We start from the raw sequence: 26,666 nt of genomic DNA, 5'->3' as shown, positions 1-26,666 counted from the left end.
TTCCACCTCTGGCACTCCTACGGTGGCCCCTTTGACTGGCAGCTCCTCTCGCTTTACCAAAGGATGAGTAATAACGAAAGGAACCTCCCCTCCATTGCTGTCTCCAAGGACGAAAAGGCGGAGGTTGTCGAACAGCAGCGCCCAACGACTTCGCTACAGCTTTTGAGGTCTGCAACCTCTCAAGGCTCTCGTCAGCCTTGCTGCCAAAAAGATGTTCCCTGTCAAAGGGCATGTTGAGGAGCCGGGCCTGCACATCAGGAGCAAACCCCGACTTCCGCAACCATGCAAACCTGCGTATCACGGTGCTCGCTGCCATGGACCGGCTGACGCAATCTGCCATGTCCAAACCCGACTTAACGGCCTCACACATGGCATCCTTGCCATCCTGAACCATGGCAAGGAAACCATCCCGTTCGTCCGCTTCGGGAATATGTTCAGCCGCTAAGGAAACAGTTCCACAGAGTGTGCGTGAAACATGACAAGGCACATACGGATTTGGCCGCCTGAAGCGCCATACCCCCTGAAGAAAACACTTTCTTTGCCCAGCCGCCTAAACGCTTGTCGTCCCTATTCGGAGGGATGGTAGGATACGATGCCTGCTTTGCCGGGGCCGTAGCCGCCTGCACCACCAAACTCTCCGGAGTGGGGTGCTTGGACAAGTAGCAGGGATTGCTACTGGCTGGGCGGTATTTTCGTGGCAAAGACTTGCCCACTGCTGGGAGACTCTCCGGAGCAGTCCAAGCCACCGCCACCCTCCTCTGTAGAGCCATATGAAACGGCGGTACCGGGTCAGTTGGTGGACCAAAGTCGAGGCTATCCGTAAGGTCATCCTGAAGAAACTCCCCCGGGGGAGCAGACCATCCCTAGTACTCGGTGACCCTCGACAAAAGGCGCCGGTACGAGGAGTCGGCATGAGTGCCAGGCTCAGGTCTACAAAACTCCACCTCCGGAGAGGTGTCCAGCCCACTAGCATCGTGCAGGGACTGCCTCAGGTCCTCAAATTGGCTATTGCCCGAGAGAATCTCGTCTGGCACTGTATTAGGAACCATGCCATCATCAGAGCCCTCATCCACCTCTGAAATAAACTCAAGATATTCTTGACCTTGGCCAGAACTTTTCTAGGGGGTTCCACCGAGCCTCGGGGTAACCCCGTCGACACAGCCTCAAAAGGCGTCAAGGGCATCGAGTGAATCGGCGTCGACGCCGACAGCATTGATGTCGTCGACACAGGCCTCGAGGCCGGAGCCCCGAGCGTGTCCTTCGACAGCCTGGGTGCTGATGGCACCGACGACTTTTTCGGAGGCGGGGCCTCGAAAGAGTCCGTCGACGACCTCGGCGCCACCAGCGTCGACGTCTTCCTCGAAGATATCACAGGTTCACACGGTCTCGAGCGCGTCGAGGACCTGGACCTGGACCGGGCACGACGAGAACGATTCCCCTTGTCCGAGCGGGACCTCGCCCGCAAATCGTGCCGACCACCCGAGCCCGAAGGCGTGCGAGCGGTGTCTCTCGACCGATCATGACCGACCCCACTCGGAGGCACGGATGAACCGGTGCCCTGCGATTCAAGAATCGCTAACCTTTTCTTCCCGAAGGAAGCCCATTCCTCCGACGTCGCCTGCTTGGTAGGGTAAGCGACCCACCGACGGGTGGAGTCCTCGGAAGAGGACAGGGAAGGCGACCGATGACGGCACTTCCAGGAGCGCCTCGAAGAGGCAGAGGAGTGGCGGGACCGACTCCGGGACCGAGACCCACTGGACTTCCGACGACGACGCGGAGAGTCGCCTCTCGAATCGTCCGTCGAAAGCCCCGCAGACCTCGACTTCCGTGGCTTAGACACCTTACCTACCGATAACTTCTTCTTGCGCTCCTGCATGGCTTTAGACGTGAGCGACTGGCAGTCGACACAGTCACCCGTGTCATGGGCCTCCCTGAGGCACCAGAGGCAGGCGTTGTGCGAGTCCGTAACCGTCATCTTGGACTCACAGTCCCCGTACTTCTTAAATCCCGGACGCGGGGTGGAAGACGAGGTAGACATCCTTCACGAAGAAGAAACTTCACAAAACTAACAGGTTCGAAGAAACGAGAAACAACAGAAACTCCAAAGAGTCGAGGTGCGCCGAGATCTCCGAAGCGAACACGTTCGCGGAAAAAACGGAACTGAGGCTATGGGCGTCGTGCGTCCTACTTATAACATCCAGTGACGTCGGCCATCAGAGGTCGTCCTCGAGGGCGGTGTATCGACGTCATCGGCGCAGGACGCAGAAAGATTTTCCGAAGCAGCACAGTTGTGGTGATTACTGTCATAGATATGGAATACGTCGGAAGACCCAATCCCCTCGAACAATTATTGCCAAAGCCAAAAGAGAGTTATATCAAGGCAAGTTAAAGAGAAACAATATTGCCAAAGTCAAGAGAGGGCAACTGCGAATCAAAGTGTGTGTGAATCTTATTGCCAGAGAGTAAAAGAAGCAATAAGAGGAACTGGCCTAAACCCACATTGTCGGAGCCAAAGATGTACAGAAGTGAGAGAAAACCATTATCAGCATTTGGTTAATACAGGAGTGGAAAAACAGTGGCAGGAAAGCTGCACTTCTGACAGAAGATATTCAGGAGGAGACGAGCATAACCTACATTGCATGTGGCAATCACAAGTGTGTAACAAACAGCAACAATGTGTGTCTCATCTTCCCAAAATAAGCAGTCAAACTTGATGTTGTGGAAAAGGAAAAGATTTGCTAAATTGTTTGAAGCCAACCTTTACCACAGAAGTACTTGTAGTAGTTAGTAGTTTCATTAGTCCTGGCATGAGAGTACACCAGGGCAAGGAACCCTGTATTGGCATTCCTGGCAGGGAAGCGGGCAAGGTGGAAGTCATTGAAGTACTGTGGTGTGGTTAAAAAAGTATTGAAGGGCAGAACCACTAAAGTATTTTCGTGTACTGTTACAGAATCATTTTGTTGATCCTAATGAACCATGAAAGTATTCTTGTTTTATGAGAAGTTGTATTGAACTCTTTATTACAAGTGGAAAGATGAAAACTTGTTGAACATTTTGAACTGTTGGTTGAGTTCAAGTTGGAACAAAAAGAACTTTATCGGAACTTTGTTGCAAGATGGGATTTCCTTACCCTTTTGGAAAGGTTGATTGAGATCCGGTTTGAATCTGGGGAAGGGGAACTCACCCAGGTTATAAGGAGAAACCGTTACCAGGTTGTGAACATGACTTATTTATGTTTTATTTGTACTGCCATATATTGCCCTGTTAAATTTGTTGTATGTACAAGTCTGAGTGGTAGAAACCTTTCGTTAGTGTTTCCTTTAGTTTATTTTGATAGGCAGGGAAATCCTCGTCAGGGTAGGTAGTAGTGAGGCATTTGTCAAACCTTTTGAGTTAAGTCGCCCGCCTCACATTTATGACCCCTCACAGTACACACACACACACACAAAACAGATGGCAGAAAACAAGAACACACACCTGTTTTAGCGCTGCCACCCAAAGAACCTGCCACTAAGCACCCGCTGCACAGCTGCAGCAGATCAAGGGCCAGATATGACAACACAGTAATGCCAGGTTTCAGTCAGCTAGAGATGACATAACAATGGTGACATTTCTCAATTCAAAGTAGTTATATATTCCCTTGTATCTTGACCACCATTCTTTCCACCTAAGAGGTGGCCTTAATTGCTCATGCACAGGTACCTGTATATTTTCCTAAATAAGCTGACTCACTGGCATTGTATCACAAGCATAGGTTTTGCACACAGCCACAAGTAACGTACCACATTGAAGCAGCAAAGTTATGGGTTGGGAGTGGGAGTGCAATTAAGAATTTTAGAAATAAATATGACCAGACTGTCTTTTAAAGAATAGATTTCACAATCAATGGCTAGAAAGCCATATATCTTAGAGAATTTTTGACAAGCACTCATAAAATCATGACATACTTCTAAGTATAGCATTATTCCTGTGCAGCAAAACCACATATACCCACCTGAAAAGAGAACACTCAGTAAAACACTGCAAGCATAGCTGAAAAGTGTTTGAGCCTCAGAAGAAACAATACGTGGCCAGGGAATCCAATATCCAGTAAATAATGAGCCAGAAGGAATAGTACAAGTTGCACAAAAAGTTAAAAGAAATAAACAGCCTTAACTTACGAACACTGATTAATTAATCAATACGAAAGACACCGGTGGCGCACATACTTGCTACTATAGTCACAGAGCTTCTAACATGTTGTATTACTCAAATCTGATGGATTCTTCTTTAAATAAACCAACTGGTATGGAAACTTTGTTCCATCTTTGCATGGCCTCAACTGAAATATCTCAGGGATTTTCCTTTTAGTTCTTACGTGCGTACCCCAGATTTTATAGAAACAAAACTATTTTGGGCAAAAGTAATGTTGGAAAACCAAGTTTCATTAAGATTAACCTCTTTAAAATTCTGCACCACTGCTTTGTTTAAATTGACAGCTATAGGTTTGAAACTGTTGGAATGTGGTACATTTTTGCTCTGGGATATATGCATTTTTACTGTATTCTTTAGTGTTTATGCATGTTCTTTTGCGCTGTATATTTATTCAAGTAATTGTCTGCTTAATATGGTTATGCAATGTTTGATATAAACCAATAGCATTAATTAAATAAATATAAACAAAAAGCACCATTATTTCTTGTAAAAACTCTTAAAATCATACTGGCCAGATTTCCCATTTATTACAAATGGAAAAATGTCTGCAGTTTGTTTAGTATTTCTCTGAGAAAAGCCTAACTGTTTGCAATCATCTGCTTTTTGCACTCCGCTCCACTGAGCATTTGAGCAGTAAATGCTGTCCAGTCTGGCCAGCCTGTTATTTTTGATTCTGCTCAGCTTTCAGCACTGAAGGTTAAGACGCAACCTACATTTTATGCAAACAAACCTCGTCACGTGGCAAAGCTTAAGGAGTGTTTACATTGTTTTTTTCTTTTTTTATTGAACTTCAATAACAAGACTCAGTCAAGGTTTCTGTCTGGACTCTTCTAAGTCATGTAACAGCTTCCAAAGAAAGCTAATTTGGACCCTGGCTGTTTATCCAACCTTTTTCCTGTTACTGGAGTATTTATGAAGATACTAGTCTTGGAACAGTTGAATGCTTGGATAAGGCAACATCACCTTCTAGCCCCATCTGAGTCAAGGTTTCGAACTGCTGCAGCACATATACTGCCAATCTGCAGGTGCCAGACGAAGTCTATCACATGCTTGATTGTGGGGGTGCCCGTTTGCTGGTGCTACATGTTTTAATCAGCGTTTGGCATACAAATTCATTCTGCTTGGCATCCTACTACATCGTGTAGGTGTCATTCGTCTTCATTCTCGTCCAATCGCTCGCAGTTAGTCATGTTCCAATGGGCCTTCTACCAGTGCCTTTTGGGTTGCCCATGTTGTTCAATGTAAATAAGGAACTTCTGGAGGGGGTGGGGGGTAATCAGGTTGCTGGATGGTGCATCCCGTGCAACAGTATACTAATACGCAGCTTCACCTGTACGTTTCACCTGAGGGCGATGTACATCTCCAGAACTGCCTTTTGAGGAACAAATCTTCACACTTTCAAATGCTCTAAGAGCGAATTTCTTTTGAGGTCATGCTAGTCGATCTGCCGAGTTACTTCTTCGATAGTGGATGCAGTTGCCCCTGGTGCTTCTTCAACTTTTGCATCTCCAGTTAAATCCTTATGTTTCACTTTGGTTCCTTCTCATTCTTTTGTTCCTCAAGTAAACACGTTGGTGAAGGGTGCTAATTTCCACCTAAAAACAAATCTTTTGTTTCTGCTGCCCACTTTCATCTTTTAGTGCAAGTGTTAGTTCTTCCTTGCATTCATTTTGCAAATTCGGTTTTTAATGCATCTTTTTCAAACCTCCCTCACTTCCCTGAAGGCAGCTGTTGAGAGTGTAGCCAGTGTAGTAGTAAGAGATAGGAAGTCTGAAGGCTGTCCCTACACAGAACCAGTTATTAGACAAACCTGCAAAGCCTGGTATGATTTGAGAACTTCAAAGTCAGTATATTCCTTGGTAGATGTTCTCAGTCTTCGCCCTTCATCACCGGTATATCACTCAATCAAACAATGCTCTTATGTTAAAGCACCTTACCCCAAGACTGCATCCGTTGTCTGTTATTAAGTTATTCCTGTTCACAATGACACCATGTTCTTCAATAACTACCAATCCTCAGGTTGGATGTTCCCAGATTTTGGTGTGCCTCCATGATTAAGAGATCCTTCTCAAAAGGAGCTGTTTTATGCTGGAAGGCCCTTCCTCTTGCCTATAACAGCCCATGGTTTGAAACTGCACACATTGGTACAGTGTATATTATAGTACAGAGTTTTTATTCAAGTGATTTGTACTAATTTCTTTTTAAGTTTTTAAGCTTTGCTTTAACTGTGCTTTACATTTTTGCATCTGTTGTATTAGATCTTCGTGGTTTGTTTTTGTAGAACTGTAAAAAAAATAAAAAGAATGCAGACCATCTTCCTGTGCTAGCGAAGAGAGCACCGGATTTCATTTGCCAGAAAATAAAATATACAATTGGAATGGTGGGCATTCTATGTTCAGGTGCTTTCAATTTATAGCCAAGTGCTGGTAACATCTGGGTGCTACTCAACATGTCAGACTGCTACTTAAATATTCCATGGATTCTTCCAATAAAATGATGATACTGATCCATGCTTGAGGGGGCTTTTCACAAAAATACCATATAGTCCCTCTTTTGGCGGCTAAAGAGTGTTGGTCAATGTGGTCAGGAAGGTCCCTATGAATAGCATTCAAGTTACGCTTATTAGCCCTGCCATTTAGAAATGATACCCCTGCTAAATTAGTTCTGCTCAGTTACAGTCCTGATTTCTCTCTCTCCACCCTTGGGGCAAGGCCTCTTCTACACTCATTTGGTCATTCTCATCCATTGCCCTCCTGTGGTGAGTGCCTTCCTCAATCGCTCCTGTGCTGCCTATGGCCCCACCCCTACCAAATAACTACTTTCCTGTCCCACCCAAGTTAACCAGATCAACTATGCAGTACTAATCAAATCGCAAGCAAAAAGCAAGTTCACGCAATTCACTAAAAATATTTTACTTACACAATATAAAAATTCCAAAAGACCAAAAAGACCAGTAGTCCGGATTTTTAAAAAAGACAGATCATTGAGTAAAACAAAATGCAGAAGTCTTATAACAAAACAGGTTCTAGATAATCAATTATACAAAAGAATTTAATCAGATTCCACATTTCTACCAATGAAAAGAAGACCAATATAACGGAAGGCCGTTGTTGCTCACCATGCCTATACCTCCAATCTATTTTTCAGGTTTTCATTTTTTTAAATCCCAATAGCTGGTAACCTGTAAAACAAAAATCTAAACACAACTCAAATGCATGCTAATAAATTGCATTTTAAAAGTATATGCTTTAACACATTCTAACATTAAACAAAATATATAAGGGGCTATTGGGGAACAGTGCACAGGGCTGCAGGGGTGGGGGAGCTACGGGGAAATAGGCAGACCGCCGCCCACCACAAAGGAAATATCAGAAAGGGGGAAGAAAATTAATCTGGAACCTGCAGGGCAAGGAGGTGATGGTCTGGTCTGGATCATAAATCCTTTTTATTCAACATCTGCAAGAGAACAGCTTTAACCACTGAGACTACTGCTAAATTGGATGAGCATTTCAACAAAGTTAAAACAGACCACATACAAACACACACACACACACACATACATACACCCCCCCCCCCCCCCCCCCATTAAAATGGGTATATTGTACCTGGCATTTCGTTTTGTGATTTTACAGCTGGGTATTCCTTCTCAGCTACTGTTTCCTCACAGGCGTGTGCAATGGAAGGTTCTGCTGGCGCCACCAGTTGCATTGCCACAGTCTCCTCCACTGACACTGCAACTGGCTCCTCCACTGGCAAAACTACTAGACCCTCCAAAGGCTCCTTCTCTTTTACAACTTCCTGCTCATAATCTTTGCATGCCAATATCCGTTTTGCTCCAACTGGCGCTTTATCGCCCCAACACAATTCTGCAGCAGTATGATCCAGGATGTCATCTTTTTCATCACGCTCTTTTATTGAAATGCAATGTTTGATGTCAGGAGAAAAAACCTCACTCCGCTTGTTTTCGTCATCATGCTTAGCTACCAAACTCTCTTCCTCCTCATCTTCCTCTGGCAATGCTGCTTCCTCCTCATCTTCCTCCTCCTCCTCTACCTCTTCAGATTCAGAACTTGATTCGTATTCAGAGGAGTCCTCGCTTTCATCAGTTGACTCCACCTTAGACGACGACACACTTGCCACATCTACGGTACAAGAACATTGTTATTTTGTACATTTGAACATTCATTTTAGTGTACTAGTTGTGAACTGTGCAGATTACAATGGGCAAAGGATGTTTATAATAACTAAAAACCGCATAATGGCACAAACATTTTCATTAACAGCCTTTGCAACAGACTACAATTCTAAACTTGTACATGGTTCCACCTTAACTGTCAAAGATGTTACCTAATAAATCGATTACAACTTTTTGTTATTATTTTAACTTTTGGAAATAATCTGTTCTATAATCTCCAGGACATCATGGAAGGTTCCAGTTTCTAAAGGCCATAAATAATTAATTAGTGTGATGAACTGATGATGTCATCACTTCTTTCCCTGAGGTCACTTCCTCATATGTTGCCAGGGGATGGCAGCCGCTTCCTGACCCTGGCCTGGGGACAGCTATCTGAGGGAGGACCACCTAGGGGGAAAGTGACCCTCAGGAGGGATGACAACATCATTAGGAAAAGTCACATACCACCCCCTTCCCTTTTAGGGATGTTCCCTCCGTTCCTCATGCCTTAATGACATACTGTGACACTCTCTCTCAACCATGTACTCCCAAGTAATCCCAACATGACAAAGAACAATATATAAATCACTGAGACGAGGAAGAGACAGGGAGCAGTAATGATCATTCTTCAAAGGTTCCCATACTAGTTTCCTCCACATCATATAAGGAACGACATAACAACTGAGACGGGATAGAACAATGGAGATCCCCAAGATTGGTAAGCCCACACTGCACTCTAGTCTTTGGAAACAATTCAATCGTGCCGAAAAGTTTAAAACCAGCACAGCTGACAGAAGAGAGCTGCAGACGCTGAGCTACACCGGAGGGAGAGAATGCAGCGGGAAATGATGTTGAGGGTGACCCAGATGGCAGAAGAGGAAACCAGAGTGCAGACGGCTTGGCACCTAAAATGGCAAAGCAGCAGGAATCATACCGACACAGCGAGGGCGCAGTGACTAACGGGACGCACGCCGAGCCAGCATCTTCAAGGGAACTGAAGCAGAGAAGCGCGAAGGAGATAAAAAGCACCTGGTTATCCCAGGGAAAACAGAAGAGTTACTGGGTTGCCTGAGAGTGTACGCTGCTTCCCAGAAGCAGTACGTGAGCCAAGTGAAATTTGTGAAGACGCCAACATACCTGTAAGCTATGCCACGATGGGGTTGTTGAACCCACACCTTTAAAGAGAAAGCAAAGTAATTGTGAAAGAAAGCAAAGAAAATGTGAGCCCACTCTGAAAAGCTTCAAAAAGGCCCACTGAATGAAAGAGATGCATTATTGAAACTAACACTGATAAAACAAGAAACAATATACCAACTGCGGGCAAATATTGTTTCATGGATAAAAGGAAAGCTCACTGTGTGAAATCCCTAGCAGGCAAAGCTAAGTGTGTGAAATAGGTTGTAGAAGGAAGAGTATTTCAAGGAAGATCCATGCCCTGGAGATTGTAAAGTGTTATAAAACAAATTATGCAAAAGTCCTGGCAGGAGAGTACACGAGGTGAATATACATGTTTAAAAGATTGTATGAAAGTCCTAGCAGGAGAGAATACTAGGTGAAGATAAATAGAAGGAAGAATATCTCAAGGAGGACACATGCCCTTAAGATTCTTGTCATGCTTGCCGGACATACCTCTGGACCAGGAACAACTTCTCCATACAAGATGAGTTACGCCCATAGAACCAGTAGACCTTTTTACTCAAAATGGAGGTTGTTCGATACATTGCCCGGAAAACGACGTCTGCATTTTTCACGTCGTTAATTTTCACGTGACTTAGGTCCGTCACGTGTATAACGGCAGTGCGTACATAAGCAGCGTGGAAACTCCATTCGCTGCTTCTGATTAAGTCAATTTTGGCGTTGGTAGCTGAACTCCGGACCTGCGTTCTCGCATTCCTTTCAGCAAACTTATTTGGCCTAATTTGAGCTTGTTTTCCTCCACACGCTAATTCCTGGGTTGCGTGTATCCTGTTCGCGTGCCAAATCTCCACGCGGACGCTGTCTGCAAGCGCGGCTGTCCTGAGCTGCGTGAATCCTGTTCGCGTGCCAAATCTCCACGCGGACGCTGTCTGCAAGCGCGGCTGTCCTGAGCTTCGTGAATCCTGTTCGCGTGCCAAATCTCCACGCGGACGCTGTCTGCAAGCGCGGCTGTCCTGAGCTGCGTGAAGCCTGTTCGCGTGCCAAATCACCACGCGGACGCTGTCTCCAAGCGCGGCTGTCCTGAGCTGCGTGTATCCTGTTTGCGTGCCAAATCTCCACGCGGACGCTGTCTGCAAGCGCGGCTGTCCTGAGCTGCGTGAATCCAGTTCGCGTGCCAAATCTCCACGCGGACGCTGTCTTCAAGCGCGGCTGTCCAGGGCTCAGTGAATCCTGTTCGCGTGTCTAATTCTTCACGCGGAAACGCTGTCTACAAGCGCGGCTGGCTTGGCTGCGTGTATGCTGTCGCGTGCAATCCTGCACGTGTTTTTCTGAACTACTTCGAACTTTTGGTACCTGTGACAGTCAACAGGTGAGATTCTTATTTTTTTCTTTGTGGGAAAGGAAGTATTTCATGAACTATTGGAAGGTAAATGTGCACAGTACATTGGACGCTATCCTGTGGTGCACCAACCCGGTATCTAGCGAGAGCCTCGTGCCGTTCGGGATAAGTCTCCCTTACTAATCTTCCCTTCCTTTGTCGTTTGTTCAACTTTTTGGACTCTTCAAGAAACGGTCCTGGAATTCTTCAGTTTAGCCTTAAGGTCAGTGTCTGAATTAATCCCAATTCTGTGTTTTCTTAGTATTTAACTTGGGACAGTGTTTTATGATACTTATCTATTCTAGGCATACTTCCTGTACAAATCCCACGCCCTTTCCAGTGATCCATCTCTCTGCCTGTTTTATTCAGTCAGAGAGTTGTATCATTTGGAAGGTCTAATTTGACCTGCCTACAATCAAGTCATGTGAAGATAGGATCCGGAAAAGCCCTACCAAATTGTATCCTTTTTTGGTTACTGTATCCTTTTCAGTTGATACTTTGGTGATTTTATGACAATTCTAAAGTGTAATGATTGTGTGGAAGTCCTGGCAGGAGAGTACACCAGATGAAGATTCATTCAGTCTGTCATTTGTTCTAGCGTCTTTCACCATAATTATGGCCCCAATTCGATTTTGGTTGAACGCCTTCATAGGGACCGGAGTCCCACCATTTGGGAGAGTTTGGGAGGTGCTATTATGTGTGTGTGTATTTCATTAAAGTTATGCGAAGGTGGCCAAGACACTGATAGTCACCCATGTCTAAATGGAGTGTGTATGGGTGCAGCAGAGAAATACTATCGACTAAAGGGCTGGGGGGATTGTGTTTAACGAGATAAGTGGGAAGCTACAGTTCAAATTGTCATTAAAAGTAGCTTCATTCTTATGGCAGAGGGGAGAAATGGGTTCGCTGTACAAACAACAATGTCCATTTCCCGGTCTCATCTATTTGCAAGGAGCAGTGCTGTGTTTCACAGGTGATCTACGTTCCCAATAAATGTATGATACTCACCCTCGGAGTGGTTTTTAGAGTGAAAGATTGCCATCCCTAGTTCCTTCTAGTGCCAAAACAAGGACCCCATTACATGATTACATGCAGCGGCCTGGCCCACCATCCTATGTTTTAGATTTACATGCTGTGCAAACCATGAGTGAGTGGTCCAAGGTACCTAGCTGTCCTCCTATGGGATGATCCCAAGGTGCATTTGAAGTGCCATACATTGCCTCCATCCAAGCCTAAATGGGTGCAATACCTGGCCACCTGAAGGATTTGTTCTAGGTGCCAGTCGCTGGAGTGACTACCTGAGTTCTTCAGCTGTGATTGGTGTCCCACAAGAAAGGTTGGATGGCAGAGCAAAGCGGTTGAAAGGAAAGAAGTGGATAGTAGCTAACAGATGGGCAGTTTGGGCGAGTTTGAGGGGGAACTGCTGGAGTAAATGTGTGCGATAGACCTGGAGTGGGCGCGGGGAGGCAAGGAGATCATGAAGTTTGGCAGGGGGTCATGGGGGGAGGCAGCCAGGTTTTGAGGACTTTCCTGAAGGCCAGGTGATCCTCTATGAGGTAGAGCGTGAGGGGGCGGAAGTTTCAGAAGGTGGGTGCGAGGACAGAGAAACGGGCACTTCCAAATGGCTTTGAAAGAGGCCAGTCGGCTAATAGGCAAACCATTGTAGTGTCCCGAGTGCGGAGGAGATGTGTTCTCTGGAGGAGAGTGTGAGGAGGAATCTTGCTGCAGTTTTGAACCCGTTGGAGCTTTCTCAATTGCTATGTAGGCTTGCCTAGGTAGAGGGAGTTGGTTGGAGTAACCTAGGCATGAGAGGCTAGGTAGGAGACGCTAGGTAGGAGAGATAAGGAAAGATAAGTTTGAGGATGCATAAGTGGACAATACGTGTTTAAAGATAGCATGAAAGTCCTGGCAGGAAAATATACCAGGTAAAGTCAACAAATCGGGAGAATTTCTAGAAAGTCTCATACCCATAAGATTCTAAATTATTTGAAACGTGAAGCAAAACACGGGGAAAGGAGCTATTTCCCTGAGAACTTTGAATGCTCCAAGAGGAGGGGCACCATCCTTTTGGGGTTCTAAAGAGCTTGGTTATTATTTGTTAGAACCTTTCATATTGATAAAGGAAACCAGGGGAAGGGAGCCATTCCGCAGAACTGTGAATATGAAACACTTGTAACTTTTTCATTGGATTTAGATCTTTGTGTTGAAGTCGAACACGTGTGCACCTTGAGATCCAGAGACATTATTCTTCGTATTTTAGAGTTCGTTTTTAGAGTGTGAGAGCCAGAATAGGATTTCGGACACAGGACATATTTTTATTTTGGACATCTTAAAGCACAGACAACTTTGTTTTTGGTTGAGGTAAGGAAACACCGCCTAGATTAGGGATAGTGAGGTATTCTTCAACCCCTTAGTATTTTAAATAAAAATGAATAAACCAAAACCATAAGTCCTCTGTGTCTGTGTCACATTCCTGGCTCCTCACACTAAGTAAATCCCAGAGAAGCAGAACTGGCGACTCCTTAAGATTCTCAGACTTCCCAAGAAAAAAAAGAGCATGGTAAAAATAAATAGGAATAACAGCTGAACAACAGGTCTACCTACTGCTATGTGCCAAATCACACCATCAATTAACCCCAAAATCAAACAATTCCACACCAAACAATGCAAAGTGGCATACAGGCTATATTGTAGCCATATGATATGATAGTTTATTTATATTGCGCCCATACACAACTGTTTCAGGGTACGATGAGGCAAGGGAGGAGTACAAGGGAGGATAACAAAATAAAAACAAAATGATCTTACTAGGCCCAGTGACATTGAGAACGCGCAAGTGCAGGGGAGGTGGAGGGGGGACCGCAAGGGGAGGGGAGAGATGGAAAAGTGCAGAAAGCAGGTGTTAAAAATAAAATATAACAAAAAAGTGTGTTTGGCAAGTGCCAATATAAGCGCAGACACGAGTGTCAGATAAGTGCCGGTAGGGGGACTGTAGGGCTGCAGATAAAGACCCAATTGCAAAGGTTGCCAAGAGGCAGTGCAGGTAAGCAGACGGGTGGGCAGGGATCTGGGCCTGGATACAGAGGGTAAACCAGGAGCCCAAGGGACAAGGACAGATTAGCAGGGTAGGGGAAAAGAGAAGGCAGAAGCAAAGAGGAAGGTCTTGAGGTACATCTGGAATTGAAGGTGGTTCTCCTCGAGTTTTAGAGCGGCAGGGAGGCTATTACAGAGGGAGGCCCCAGTCGAAGAAAGAGACCTACCACCATCTCGTTGCTTGGAGAAGTAACTGACCCTGAGGGAGTTGGAGGTAGAGGAGCGAAGGGCTCGAGTAGAAATATATTTCCGGTGGGAGAGAAGGCCCCAGAAGGTTTTGTGGACAGTGCAGAGGGTCTTCAATTTCGTCCTTGCAGCCACTGGGAGATTTCAGGGCAGGAGAGATACGATCCCTGGGCTTAAGGCCAAGGACAAGTCTCGCAGTCCCGTTTTGGATGATTTGCAGAGGGCAGAGAGTAGAGGCAGGCAGATTTAGAAAGAGGATGTTGCAGTAGTCCAGTCTGGAGAGAACCAGTGCTCTAGAGACAGTGAGCTTCTGGGGGAAGGAGAGGAAAGGAGGAATACCCCTGAGGAGGTGCAGTTGGTAGTTTGATTTCTTAGAGCCGTCAGAGATGTGTGTAGAGAAGGAGAGCGTGGAATCGAAGATGACCCAGAGGTTCTTAGCCTCACAGGTGGGAGCAGGAAGGGGGCCAAGGGAGGCTGGCCAGAGAGTGGTAGGAATGGAAGGTGTAGGAGTGCCAATGAGAAGGATCTCTGTCTTACTGGCATTAAGGCAGAGGTCACTGGCGGCACACCACTCCTGGATTGGAGACAGACAATCAGAGATGAGGGCGGGAGAGGAAGTGGCTGAGGGGAGCCGGAAAATGAGCAGAGTGTCATCCGCGTAGCACTGAAAGTTGGAACAAAGAGCTGCTATGGGGTGGGCAAGGGGTGCCAGGTATTGGTTGAAGAGCCAGGGAGAGAGGTTAGACCCCTGGTGAACACAGCAGGTGGAACGGTAGATAGAGGAATGGAAGGAACCGAGTTGGACCTGGGAGAGTCAGTCAGAGAGGAAAGAGGTCAGCCAAGCCAGGGCTTGATCAGTGATACCCAGGTTATCATCCCCAGAGTTAGGACTTTTGATTACCTTGGAATATGTTTTTCGGAGGCCTTAAATGGTAAAGACCACGTGGCCAAACAATCTGTTAAGATGAGTCAACAGATAGGCGGAATCTTTAGATTTATGTCAAAGTGTAGGGGCCGGCCTTTGGATGTGATCCTTAAGATCTATGGTACCCAAACTGCGGCTTCCACTTTGTACGGTGCAGCTATCTGGGGTTTCCAGAATGCAGCGGAAATCCAGAGTAAGGAGAGCAAATTCTTTAAAAACCTGCTCGGGCTCCCGTCCAGTGTATCTGGAATAGCCGTCCATAGGGAGTTGGGTGTGGAGTTTTGGGAAGATCAGTGGGCGTTGGCCCCTCTTTTATTTTGGGTCAGGCTGTGGGCTAATGAGCATGCTTCCTTGTGCCATACTATTATTCGTACTGTGCTAGGTAAATGTGGCTGGAAAAACATTCCCTGGCTAGCGTATGTCTTTTCAATTTTGGGTGAAGCCAATTTAGGCGCCCTTTTTCCGCCTGACACTATTTTGTCCAAAAGTGAGGGGTCTGTCTACAAAGCCATGCTGGGTGAAACCATAGTAAGTAAAAGAATTTTGCTAGAGCGTGGCCATAGTAACGGTGAATTTCACTCAAGCATTAGTTGCCTAACTGGAATCCAACCTTACTTGCTTTGGAGTACGTTAAAAAAGGACAGGTGGTTGATTACAAGGGCACGGTTCGATTGCCTTCGGCTGCAAGGCAACACTCAAAGGTTTTCCCGACTCAGCGGGTTGCCCGGTTTGTGGACACGGTAGAGAGGATCTCTCTCATTTGCTATTCTTCTGTATAGGGTATGCAGGTATACGTAAAGTGTCCCTGATTCCTGCCCTTAAGAAGTCGATGATCCGCACACACAGGGCTGCTCTTGTGTTTCTCCTGAGCGCCGAAACAGTTTACACCGCATGGGCACTTTTGACATTCTTGAAAAGAGCGATGTATTTTAGAAATCGTATTCTGAAACTGCAAGGTGGTGAAGGTCTGTAAGAAAAACTTTATAGCACTCGTAATGGGTCAAAGCATTCTGTACTGTTTTTCGTATGAATCATCACTAAAATATCCCTTAATGTAGTTCATGACGAGGCAACCGTCCAATTGCTAAATGTATTTGTATGCTGCCTTTGGTAATGTTCATTGATTCTATTTTTATGGAAGTGTAATTTTAAGATTTTGTAATTTGGATCAGTGTAATAATTGTGTTTACTTGTCGTTTAATGGTTGCTTTATACAACCGAATAAACTTGTTTGACTGACTGACTGATACCCAGGTTATCACGAAGGCAGTTGAGCAGGATGGCATGGTTGACCGTGTCAAAGGCAGAAGAGAGATCAAGTGGGATGAGGACAGAGGGGCGATTAGAATCAAGGTTGGAGAGCAGGTCTTCACGGATAGTCAAGAGAGCAGTTTCCATGCTCCTGGCATCTCTGAAACCAGACTGATGGTCATGAAGGCAGCCAACAGAGTCAGTGTGGAGGTTAAGCTGGGAGATGGCCAGCTTTTCCAGGAGTCTGCCCGGGAAAGGGGTGATAGAGATTTGACAGCAGTTAGCTGGAAGGGAGGGGTCGGCTGAGGGTTTCTTGAGAAGATGGTGCACAAGAGTGCTACAGAGGGGAGGGGAAGGCTCCAATGGCGAAGGAATGGTTTCAGAAATCAGCCAGGGCAGGAGCGAGGGTGTCAATATGGTCTTGATGGTTTTTGAAAAGCAGGGAAGAACCTGTTTTGACGCGACTTTCATAAATCTGACTTGTCTAGAGATCTTGTCAGGGGAGAACAGAGGAAATAAAGAGAAAGAGGGGGGGAGAGAGTTGGCGGTGGGGGGGCAGAGGTAGCAGAGACAAGCAGAACGAGGAGGTGAAGGAGGCAAGGAAGTGAGTGGTTCTGAGTTTTTGTGATCAAATGAGAGGCCAGGGCAGTGCAGAGGGCCCAGGAGGGGATAGGCGAGGTGGAGACTGCAGCAGTATTGCCAACTCCTTGCAGATTTGAAAGAGTTTGTACGAGTTCTTAGATGCCGCAGAGATGCCGGCTTGGATGTTGGCTCTCTTCTTAGTGCAGAGAGGGAGCCGGTAATGTCTTTGGAGCAGGCGGCAGGCCAGTTTGTCAGAGGATGCACATGAAGCCCGTCATTTCTGCTCGGCAACCCTGCACTTGCGTTTCAGGGTGACGAGGTTAGAGTCGCACCGAGAGTTGCACTTGGCTTTAGGCAAATTCTCATCACAGTGACAAGAACCTCAAGAGTGTCAGATAGAGTGGAGCTTGGAGAGGGCAGTGTCAGGATGAGACTCTGCCGGAGGGGGGAAGAGACAGTGGCAGCGAAAGCCACAGCTGACACATGCTTCATGGGTCGGATGACTGAGAAGGTAGGTGGCAGTGCCGGCGCAAGCTTGGCCTGTGGGGTAGAGAGGGGGATGGGAGGCAAGGAGAAAGTGATCACTCCAGGTGAGAGGAGTGGCGATATGATTTGAGAGGGGGAGGTCGGGGGAGATGAGAACATCTAGAATGTACCCTGCAGAGGGAGACTGGCAGGAGGGAAGGATAGAGGGCGTCGCAGAGGTCCCAAAAGAGTTGAGAGGAAGGACAGGAAGCACCCTGGTGCATGTTAAGGTCTCCTAGGAGGAGGGGTTGAGTGGTCGAGGACAGGAAGAAGTAGAGGTACGCCCACTCAGAGAGGAAGGAGGTGTCTGACCAGGTGGCCGGTAGATAGTAGCCACTGTGAGAAAGTGGCCAGGAGAGAGGGAAAGTCTACAGATCAGACATTCAAAGGAGGTGTAGGCCTGAGTGGGAATGATAGAGGTAGGAATCCACTCAGGGAAGATCAAGGCTACACCTCTGCCGATGCGGTTGGCTCTGCGCACAGAGAGAATCTTGTAGCCATCAAGGAGAGTGTCAAAACTCGTAAAGAGCCGGCCGTGAACCATGTCTTGGGGAGACCAAGAAGATCAAGGTCATGCTCTTCTACTAGACAGCAGAAGTCAGAGGAGTGTTTGACAGCTGAGCGGCAGTTAAGAGTGGCAATATGGAGAAGGTTGCCGTCCTTCAAAGACTTGCGGGGAGGGCTACAAATCAGAGGTACTGCCTGTGGAAGTGTAGGGAGGGGCAGAGGAGGAAGGGGGCAGAGTAGCCAAGGTAGCAGAAGAGGGTGCAGGAGAAGTGGTGAAGGGAGGGACACAATAGAAGGGAGAGAGGGGATAGCGGGAGCAGAAAGGAAATTGATAAGGCATGGGAAATGTCTGTCACAGAGGAGGAGGTTGGCCGGAGGGCCTTGGACCAAGACAGTCCCATTGCAGTAAACATTAATGTTGACCATAGAGGAGTGAAAGGAAGCCAGGAGGGCCTCCCAGCAGTTGCCACCATTAATGGGAGAGGAGAAAGGGGAGAGCAGAGACACCATATGAAGAGTCCATAGGTCAGGTGAAGGAACGACAAAGAGGGTGTCGGTGAGAGTCTGTCTGGTGGAAGCGCTGGTGTAGGTAGCAGCGATAGGTAGACCTGGGTTGGAGACCAGGATATCCTTTTTTAACTTCTTCCTACCAGATTTAGTGAGAAGGGAAGGATAGTCGATAGAGAAATAGTTGGAGAAGATAGGAGAGACAGGGAGCACCATATCACCGGAGAGGGAGGGTGCAAGCACAGTGGTCACCGGGCACAGCTAAATTTATAAATCTAAGTAGGCAGGTAAAACACAGTGGTCACTGGGTACAGCTAAATGTAACATTTGAAGCAGGCAGGTAAAACAAAGTGGTCATTGGGCACAGCTAAATTTAAAAATCTAAGCAGGCAGGTAAGACACAGTGGTCACTGGGCACAGCTATGATTAAAGTCTGATGAAGATGCAATGAAGACGGAATAATGGGAGAGACAAAGGGTTGAGAGGTGGAGATGCGACTAACCCACAGGAGGAGGAATGTCACAAAAATACCCGAAATAAGAAATATGCAGTCCTCACCACAGGTTCCAAGTTCTTGAAGCTGTGGCCAATTCAAAGCTTTGTATCTTTGTTAAAGATTTCAATGTCTTCCACCTTTTTCAAGCGGGTTTCTGGCAGGGTTGTGGCACATAGTCTGCCCTTCTGGTGGGGTTGGATGCCTGTCTATCATTGAAGGGCGGTGCGATTATAGGCCTGGTCATGCTTGATCTTTCTGCAGCCTGCGAAACATTGGACCATGACATTTTTTCTGGCACTCTTCAGAGCACAGGTATTGGGGATCTGTGCTAGCATAGCTATCCTCTTTCTTGTCTATCTGTTCCAATATTTCTGCTAATCCACTTTTTTACCACCTGACCCCCCCTTTACATGTGGTATTCCACAGAGTTCCCCTTTTCTTTTTAAAATGTATGTCTATCCCATGTCTGCATTGACTGACTCATGTACATTATTTTTTGACACTTATACCAAGGATACCCAGCTCCTCATCTGTTTGGATGGAGAGCTGGTTACCAAGACCTCAAAGTTGCAACCCTGCCTGTTTTAGCATCTCTGATACGATGTCTCAGAACATCCTCACGCTAAACACCAACGAGATGGCGATTGCAGTCTTGAGGAGTTAAACCTCCTTGGGGCCTGATCTGGCCCCCTTTCTTTAAGCTCTTGTCCAGCACCAAACACAATGGGGGTTTAGGTTTGATTAGTATCTTACCATCAAACACCAGATCATCCTGGTTCCCTCTGGTCATTTCCAACTCTGCCCTCTTTGTTAAATGTCAATTTTTCTCGCGGCGGCCTCTACTTCTGCTACGTCTTTGATTCATACCTGTGTGGACCATGGTAACACTCTTTGCCTTGCCCTTACAACTGGTTGTCTTAATCACCTATAGGTTCTCTAGAAATCCACTGATCAGCTGTTTTTTGTATTTTGCTGCTGTGTTCACACCACCAAACTGTTTGATTAGTTGTGCTGGATAGTCAGCTAGCAGAGTTATTTACAAGACACTTTGTATGGTCCATCGCTGATCTACTCTGGCCCCAATTTCCTTTCTTCTAAACTTAAATGCTGGTTCCTTTGCACACCCTCTGTTCCTACAAACAAGTGCTTCCAGAGGTCTCTCGCATTCAGCTTACCTACAAAAGAGGCTGTGATTTTTTTCAGTCTTGCCCCTTTCCTTCGGAAACACGCTGCCTTCATCTAGCTGTAGCACTTTACGCTCTTACTTTTTCATCATAAATTTAAGACTTGACCGTCTTTCCCAGCTTAACTGCTTGACCTCTCTCCACCTTGGGCAAGTGCCAAATGACTTATGGTGATCATTCACTTTACAAGTTAAAGTAAAAAACAGGAGCGAAACGGCAGGTGAAGGCCTATATACAGGACAGATTTCAGAAATTAATAATTTTAGCCCAATGTAGAGCCAACTTCTCCATCTCCACGTTTAGGCTAAAGATAGAATAAAAAGATTCCCATTCTTCAGATTTGCTATTCTAAACGTATCACACTGCAGAAAAGGCTGCATAGCAAAGCCATGTTAACGCTTGCTGAATTCCACGTAGCAGATATTTCTAGAGAAAAATGCAGTAATTTTCAAGACTAAGCTATAGAGCTTGCTTGACAACTTGTAGATATAAGCCTTAGATAATGGGGCATCATCTTTTTGGTTATTCTTACTCAGGGATTGTGTTTTCCATTAACTGAGCTGTGGGGCCTACAATCAGGCAATGCACAGGTAAACGTTTGCCCATTACAGAAATAACTGAAAATAACTTGTGAAACCTTTCAAATACGTACCAAGGGCTTGAAGCTGGAAATGTCACCAACTTCACTCACTCTACAAGTAGAAATCAGACACCAAAAGACACATACTGAAACATTAAAGGAATACAACGTAATAGAACAAATAGGTCACGCGTTATCAGTATTGTGAAAGAAACAGAATGATACAGGGAAGGCGGTATAATAAATTCTAATTGACCTACACAGAGAAGATCAATTTATAATCACTCGGATTGTACTGGCTCCACAACATCTAACACTCCAGAGCCAGGCCAACAAATTCATAGATCGTAAACAATGATGCAGAAATCGGACCACTGAACAGGGCAGAAAATAAAAGGTACACTGAAATTCTGACAGGAGAGACCAATAATACACAATGACGTTCTGAGAATCGGAAACTGTAGGGCTTAGGCCTGGGTTATCATGACCAGATTGACTTTGGCATTCAAGTGTATGTTTTACCATTAGATTATAAGGGAACAAGGGAAAATGTTCACCCCCAACAAACTTAATGACCTATATTGGATGATTAGTACGGTCATTGTAAGCAAACTGGTCTGTCTACAGGAAACATGAGATTGTAGACTACAGCTTAGGAAAAATGTAATATTGAGATGGTCGGTTGGAGGGCTAAAAGAATTACAGAATACACAAATTCCAAGATGCAAGATAATATGCATTATCTGGACGAGGAGTGAGGCAGGGGTGTCATTTAGGTCGAGCAACTGCGACCCCTGCGGTCTCCCTTGCTTCTTGAGTGGCTCCATTTCTTTTTCAGGCCTCTTAAAAAATTGCATTCACAGTTACTTGGTAATATGGGCATTTACACACCGATTGATCTTAACGATCCATTCTTGTATGAAATATATATCACATTATAATGATATTGTAACCATATTTTCCGTAGTGTACTTATGAACAATGCTATGTGATGCCAGTTCCTATTTCGTCAAGGGGTGAAAGGTCGTGTTCCATCACTTCCCGCAGTATCACTTCGGTGTGGGGTCAAATTATATCACTTCCTGTGATGTCAGCGGTCAAGGGTTGTGTGAGGTCACTTGTGCTACCCCAGGTATTTTGGTGAAATGACATCCCTGGAGTGAGAATCATATATAGGAACACCTAAGGAGAGCCAGGACCATGGAATAGATGAGCATTCCTCAGTGACCGTGTGGTTCGAGGAGAACCAGCCAAGCACCAACAGGAAAACTGTCAAGGGGAGGATGCAAAGTGCGAGTTGAGCTTCGAGAAATTATTGAATTACGTAAAAGCTGTCAAAGCAGCAATACTAGTAAGAGTGCTCAGAAAGGGTTGGAGACAAAAGGATCTAGGATATTAGAGCAAGCAACATTATTCATAGTCATTAGGGAAAGAAGAGAGAGGTACCTTTATAATCTAGAGCATAATTTAGAGGAGTAGAGTTCAGGTGCCTCCCAGTTTACTTGTGTAAATCACAGAATTGCAATGATCTGCCATGCGGAAAACATGCTTACCTGAATGACAGAAAGGCCTGACTGGCTAAACCTGCCCTAGGATGCGACTTACTAACACAGCTTAACGAAAATCAATTGATGGTAAGATCTCCACAGTAAGCATCTCAGCCATACCCATCAGTATTAAGGACAATATAAAAATGGTTCTTTGCAAGCAAATAAAAGTGCATCACAGACTTGATAAGGGAATCATTCCCCAAGACTGAAAGCACATTCAATGGAGGGTTCAGATTTGCAGCTATGAAATATTTTCCTAGATCACAGACATGCACAATGACATAAGAGTGTATAGTGGTTTTCGGGTGTCTATAAATATTTCCCTATGATATTACCTTTAATCGGTTTACTATTCTGGTGACTAAATAGATGAACTCCCAATCCCTTGATATATGTGCCGTCACCAAATGTGGTGAGAGTAGGAGAGATACAGCCGACTGTGCACAGAGTCAGTGAGGCCAAGGCAGAGTAAAGTCAGCCTTACCTGGAGGCGTGGTCATGCAGAGGATGAGGTGGGACCGATACCCGGGATACGCTGCCAAATACAGAATTCGAGGGAGGAACAAATCTTCTGTTCGAAACGTGAGAGCCGAGGAGCAGATAAAAGCTGAAACTAACAGAACACAAAACTTGCTCTTATCCAAACCAGAAGGTCAGAAAACTGTGGAGAATGCCACCACTACTGAGCAGATGCCACCTTCCTGGAGGAAACCCTCGACATAGATGGTTGCTCTAGTGGAGGGGAACGTGGGTTAGGGCTGAGCTTTCTCCATGGTGGCAGAAACTCTTTGGAATGACATACCAACAACTCTTTGGAGCACGGAGAAACGCATTCAATTTCACAGCCTCCAGAAAACGCTCCTCTGCTAAACTGGCTCGGTGGTCATGCCTTAGTAGCCTAGCACCAAATACCTTCTCACGAACATGCACTCTATAAGAATTGCTAACATAACAGGGGGCCAGAGAGACCAGAGAGAAAAAGGGGAGGAAGGATGAATTATCCCAACCCCACACCAGGGGCATAAAGGCCCAGAGAGCGAACCAACCAAGTAAAAACCAGGGTTACGGGAGGCCCAGAAACCTGAATACTGTAACCAGCAGGAAGATTAGAAAAGCCGTGGAGAATGCCACAGCTACTGAGCAGACTTCGCCCCACTGGAGCAAACCCTCCAACATTGAAGGTACCCGGGTTGCTCAGAGTAGAGGGGGGTGGAGAGAAGAGAGCGAAAGGGGCAGAAGGAAGGATTGTCCTAAACTCACATAAGGGTCACAGAAACCTAGAGACAAAGAAACAGATGATATGGGTTACGGAAACCCAAGTAACTCAAGTGATGACAAGAGGGATCATTTATATCCCAAAGAAATGAGTGAGGAATGGAAACAGAAACTCCAGGGTTTTGGGAGCCCAAAAAACCTGAATATTGTAGTCATCTAGACAGCTCACCGAAACTCCCAAGAGTTAAGAGCGATAAATGCAAAGAAGGGTTACCAATACCCCAGCAGGGAGATAACTGATTAAATGGGACAGAGAAACCCAAGAGAACCAGAGGGCCCCAATAAACCAAGTAAAGGACAGAGTTGAGGGGAGCACAGAGGTACACAAGAAGTGAAAAGTGAGGACAAACCAAGTGGTGGAGCGGGATCAGGGAAATATCCAACACCTAAGGCAACTTAGACATTTGGTCTTTTCAGGATCTTGAGAATTCAGATTGTAAACTTGAGAAACAGCTGGAACTTTGACAGAGGGACAAGAACTGTCAAACCAGGGCGAACGTTTTCTATGGATAATCCTTGGATCCGGAAACAGGAGGGATTTCTGGAAGCCTGAGAGGGATCAGTGTGAACGTTGCGATGGATTTCTAAACTCTGGTCTGGTGGACAGAGTTTCGAAGGCCACCGTAGTTATAGTGAACAGGGGAAACAGAGTTTAGCCTAACCAATCAAGGTAGCATGGAGAGTGGTCTAGGCTTAGTTTCAAGAGAGGTGAGTGGGGTCAGGGGTCCACAATGAAGCAATCAAGGAGTACACTTAAAAGGGTAAGTATAAAAAACCCTGACTTATAAAGTCCAACCACAAGTTGAATGGGGCCTTGTGCCTGAAAGTTCAAAGTTCTCAAATAGATTTAGGAGTAGGGAAAAAGAGGGAAATGTTCCTGAAGACATGAAGATTAGTCCAGAAGATGGTTCAAAGAGTTTACTGATGAGTAAAATGCGTTGCTATCTTTTTGAGGGCTTTTCCAACAAGTATTGCCAAAGCCAAGTCGTTTAAAACTAATCAAAGTTCTTCACTAACATTTGAATGAATGAGATGGGGGCACTGGTAAGTCATTTACCACCCGTACCTAATTTCCAAAACTTGGCAGGTCGGATTGGCAGGGCTGGGTATGTCACTTGAGGTAGGTTTTCCCACTGTTGGTTCCAGTCGAAAATGCCCAGGAGGTGCGGCTGCAAGTGAAGATCCTTTTGGGTGCAGGAGCGGAGTGCAAGCCTATGCAGTGAAGAAATGCAGCAGGTACCAATGCAGGACTCTTCAGGACACTCAGCCAATGCAAGAAGGCCGGCTCCAGCGATGGTCCTGATGCATGGCGACAGCAGGTGTGTCAGTCGAATACAGCGGTCCATCTCAGGACCCATTGATGTTGGGACCCCGAAGTTTCGCAGGAAGGCTACTTGCAGGACAAGCTGAATACCACCCCTGAAGTTCGAGTAAAAATGCAGAACGGCAAGACTTTTACCATGGTAGACCAACCTGAAGTTGGTCAGCCCACTGGATGGCCCAGGGACACAAAGAGTGCCACTTGCAGGGCCACAAGAAGATGCAGAGACTGGTTGCTCCCACCGGTCCAGAGGGTCGAAGCACGAACAAAGGTCTGTAGTCAGACACGGCTCCACCAGGACTGCAGCAAGATTTGGTTGCCTGGCCTTTTCAGGATCGGTCAGCTACACAGGATACTTGGTTCCTCTTCAGATCTGGAGAAATGGCAGCAGGACCCCTCTTTTTATCCTAAATTCAGGTGAGCACTGAAACTCAGCCCCACCAATAGAAGATTTACCTCACACATACACCCCAGCAATGGGGGACCACTGTGGGGGAGACTCATGCATACATTCAAGACATACTGAAACAAGTTTGTGGATTGGAACAGCCAATCCCAACCCACTTTGTGGCTTGCAACACACATGGCCTACACTAGCCTGCGAAAAGCAAGCCTTTACCCGGCAAGTGCATGACCATAAAAGGAATTCCCTGACCTGTCTTTGGAACTCTGTTCTCTGTGTTTTACCTTTACTATGTAGTCTCTTTTCTCCTTAGCTCTTTTAAGGCATCTGTATTTACTCTTGCAGCACACAGCTCCTTATGGGCAGCGATGCTGGGAACCCTGTGGGTTCTCCTTTGAGATTTTCTTTATCCTTACGTTCTACTGTTCTTAAGGATAGAGAGATACCTTGTATCTCACCTAAAACTTTACATTCTGAGAGATTGGCACACACCACCTTATGTGGAGTGCCAAAGGGATACCTAGTATCCGGCCTTCTCTCTGCTCCTGTGATTTTCTAGTCACATATACAACCATATAGTTATGGCTGGTGGCAGTGGACGTGCTCTACTGACTATCGTGCTATTTTTGAACCGCAGACTGTATTCACAGTCCTGGTGGTGCACAATAGGGTCACCTGCACAACAGGGTCACCCAAGTACTAAGTTGGTGGCGTCTTTCTTTTCCGCCATTTCTAGTTGGCTGTTCTTGGTTAGCCCTTCTACCATTCTGGGAGGAGGTGTATGTAAGTGTGCGTGTTCGTGTGTGTGTGTGTTTTGCCTTTCAGTGAGAACTCTTGGGTGTTCCCGCCCAGGCTCCAGTGTGTCTTGGCAGGCAGGAGGTGGGTGAGTTGTTCACTCCCCTGCCCTTTGTCTGCCTGAGTGCCTGAATGGAACCAGCTCCCACTGGGGGTCTGGCTGTCCTGATTCGACAGCTACCCAGCCCTTTCTGTAAACTGCTGCGAGAGATTGCAGAAGAGTGTTTGCTGAAACTGAATAAAAGGGGAGGTTCCTGAGATGAAAGGCAAGTCGACCAATGGAAACTGAAGTAACCTTAGAAGATGACAACCAGAGACGCCTGCAGACACTTTGCAACACCGTGAAGCGACCACTGCTGTCCTGACCCCGTTTCCTATGCGACAGAGGCACTCCGAAGAGGATGATTCCTTCCCTTTGCCTGGTGGCGAACTACAATCTGAGCCATCTTCCGATGTGGTGGGGCGTCCCAGAGCTGAAAACCATGAATACCAAGAGACCTTTGACCCAATCGGAGTACATTGTCTTGCCAAAGCTGAATCTGTCCAAGTCATTGATGAGCTGCAGGTGAACCTCCAGAGACACAATCCAACTCATCCAAGTCT

At 46.1% G+C, this 26,666-nt stretch overlaps 1 protein-coding gene across 1 annotated transcript in view; it reads right to left on the bottom strand.

Annotated features, from left to right (window-relative positions):
• The window catches only part of SETD1B (SET domain containing 1B, histone lysine methyltransferase), a 993,120-nt gene that overhangs the window by 317,245 nt on the left and 649,209 nt on the right, over window positions 1–26,666 (bottom strand). The window contains exon 12 of the mRNA XM_069619589.1: window positions 7,800–8,336. Coding sequence (XP_069475690.1) covers window positions 7,800–8,336 — 537 coding nt within the window. The remainder of the gene's footprint in view (window positions 1–7,799; window positions 8,337–26,666) is intronic.

Source organism: Ambystoma mexicanum, chromosome 10, assembly GCF_040938575.1.
Source record: "Ambystoma mexicanum isolate Mex_15411 chromosome 10, UKY_AmexF1_1, whole genome shotgun sequence".
Lineage (NCBI taxonomy): Eukaryota > Metazoa > Chordata > Amphibia > Caudata > Ambystomatidae > Ambystoma > Ambystoma mexicanum.
Note: the sequence above shows the minus strand (reverse complement) of the source record. Positions and strands in the feature narration are given on the sequence as shown.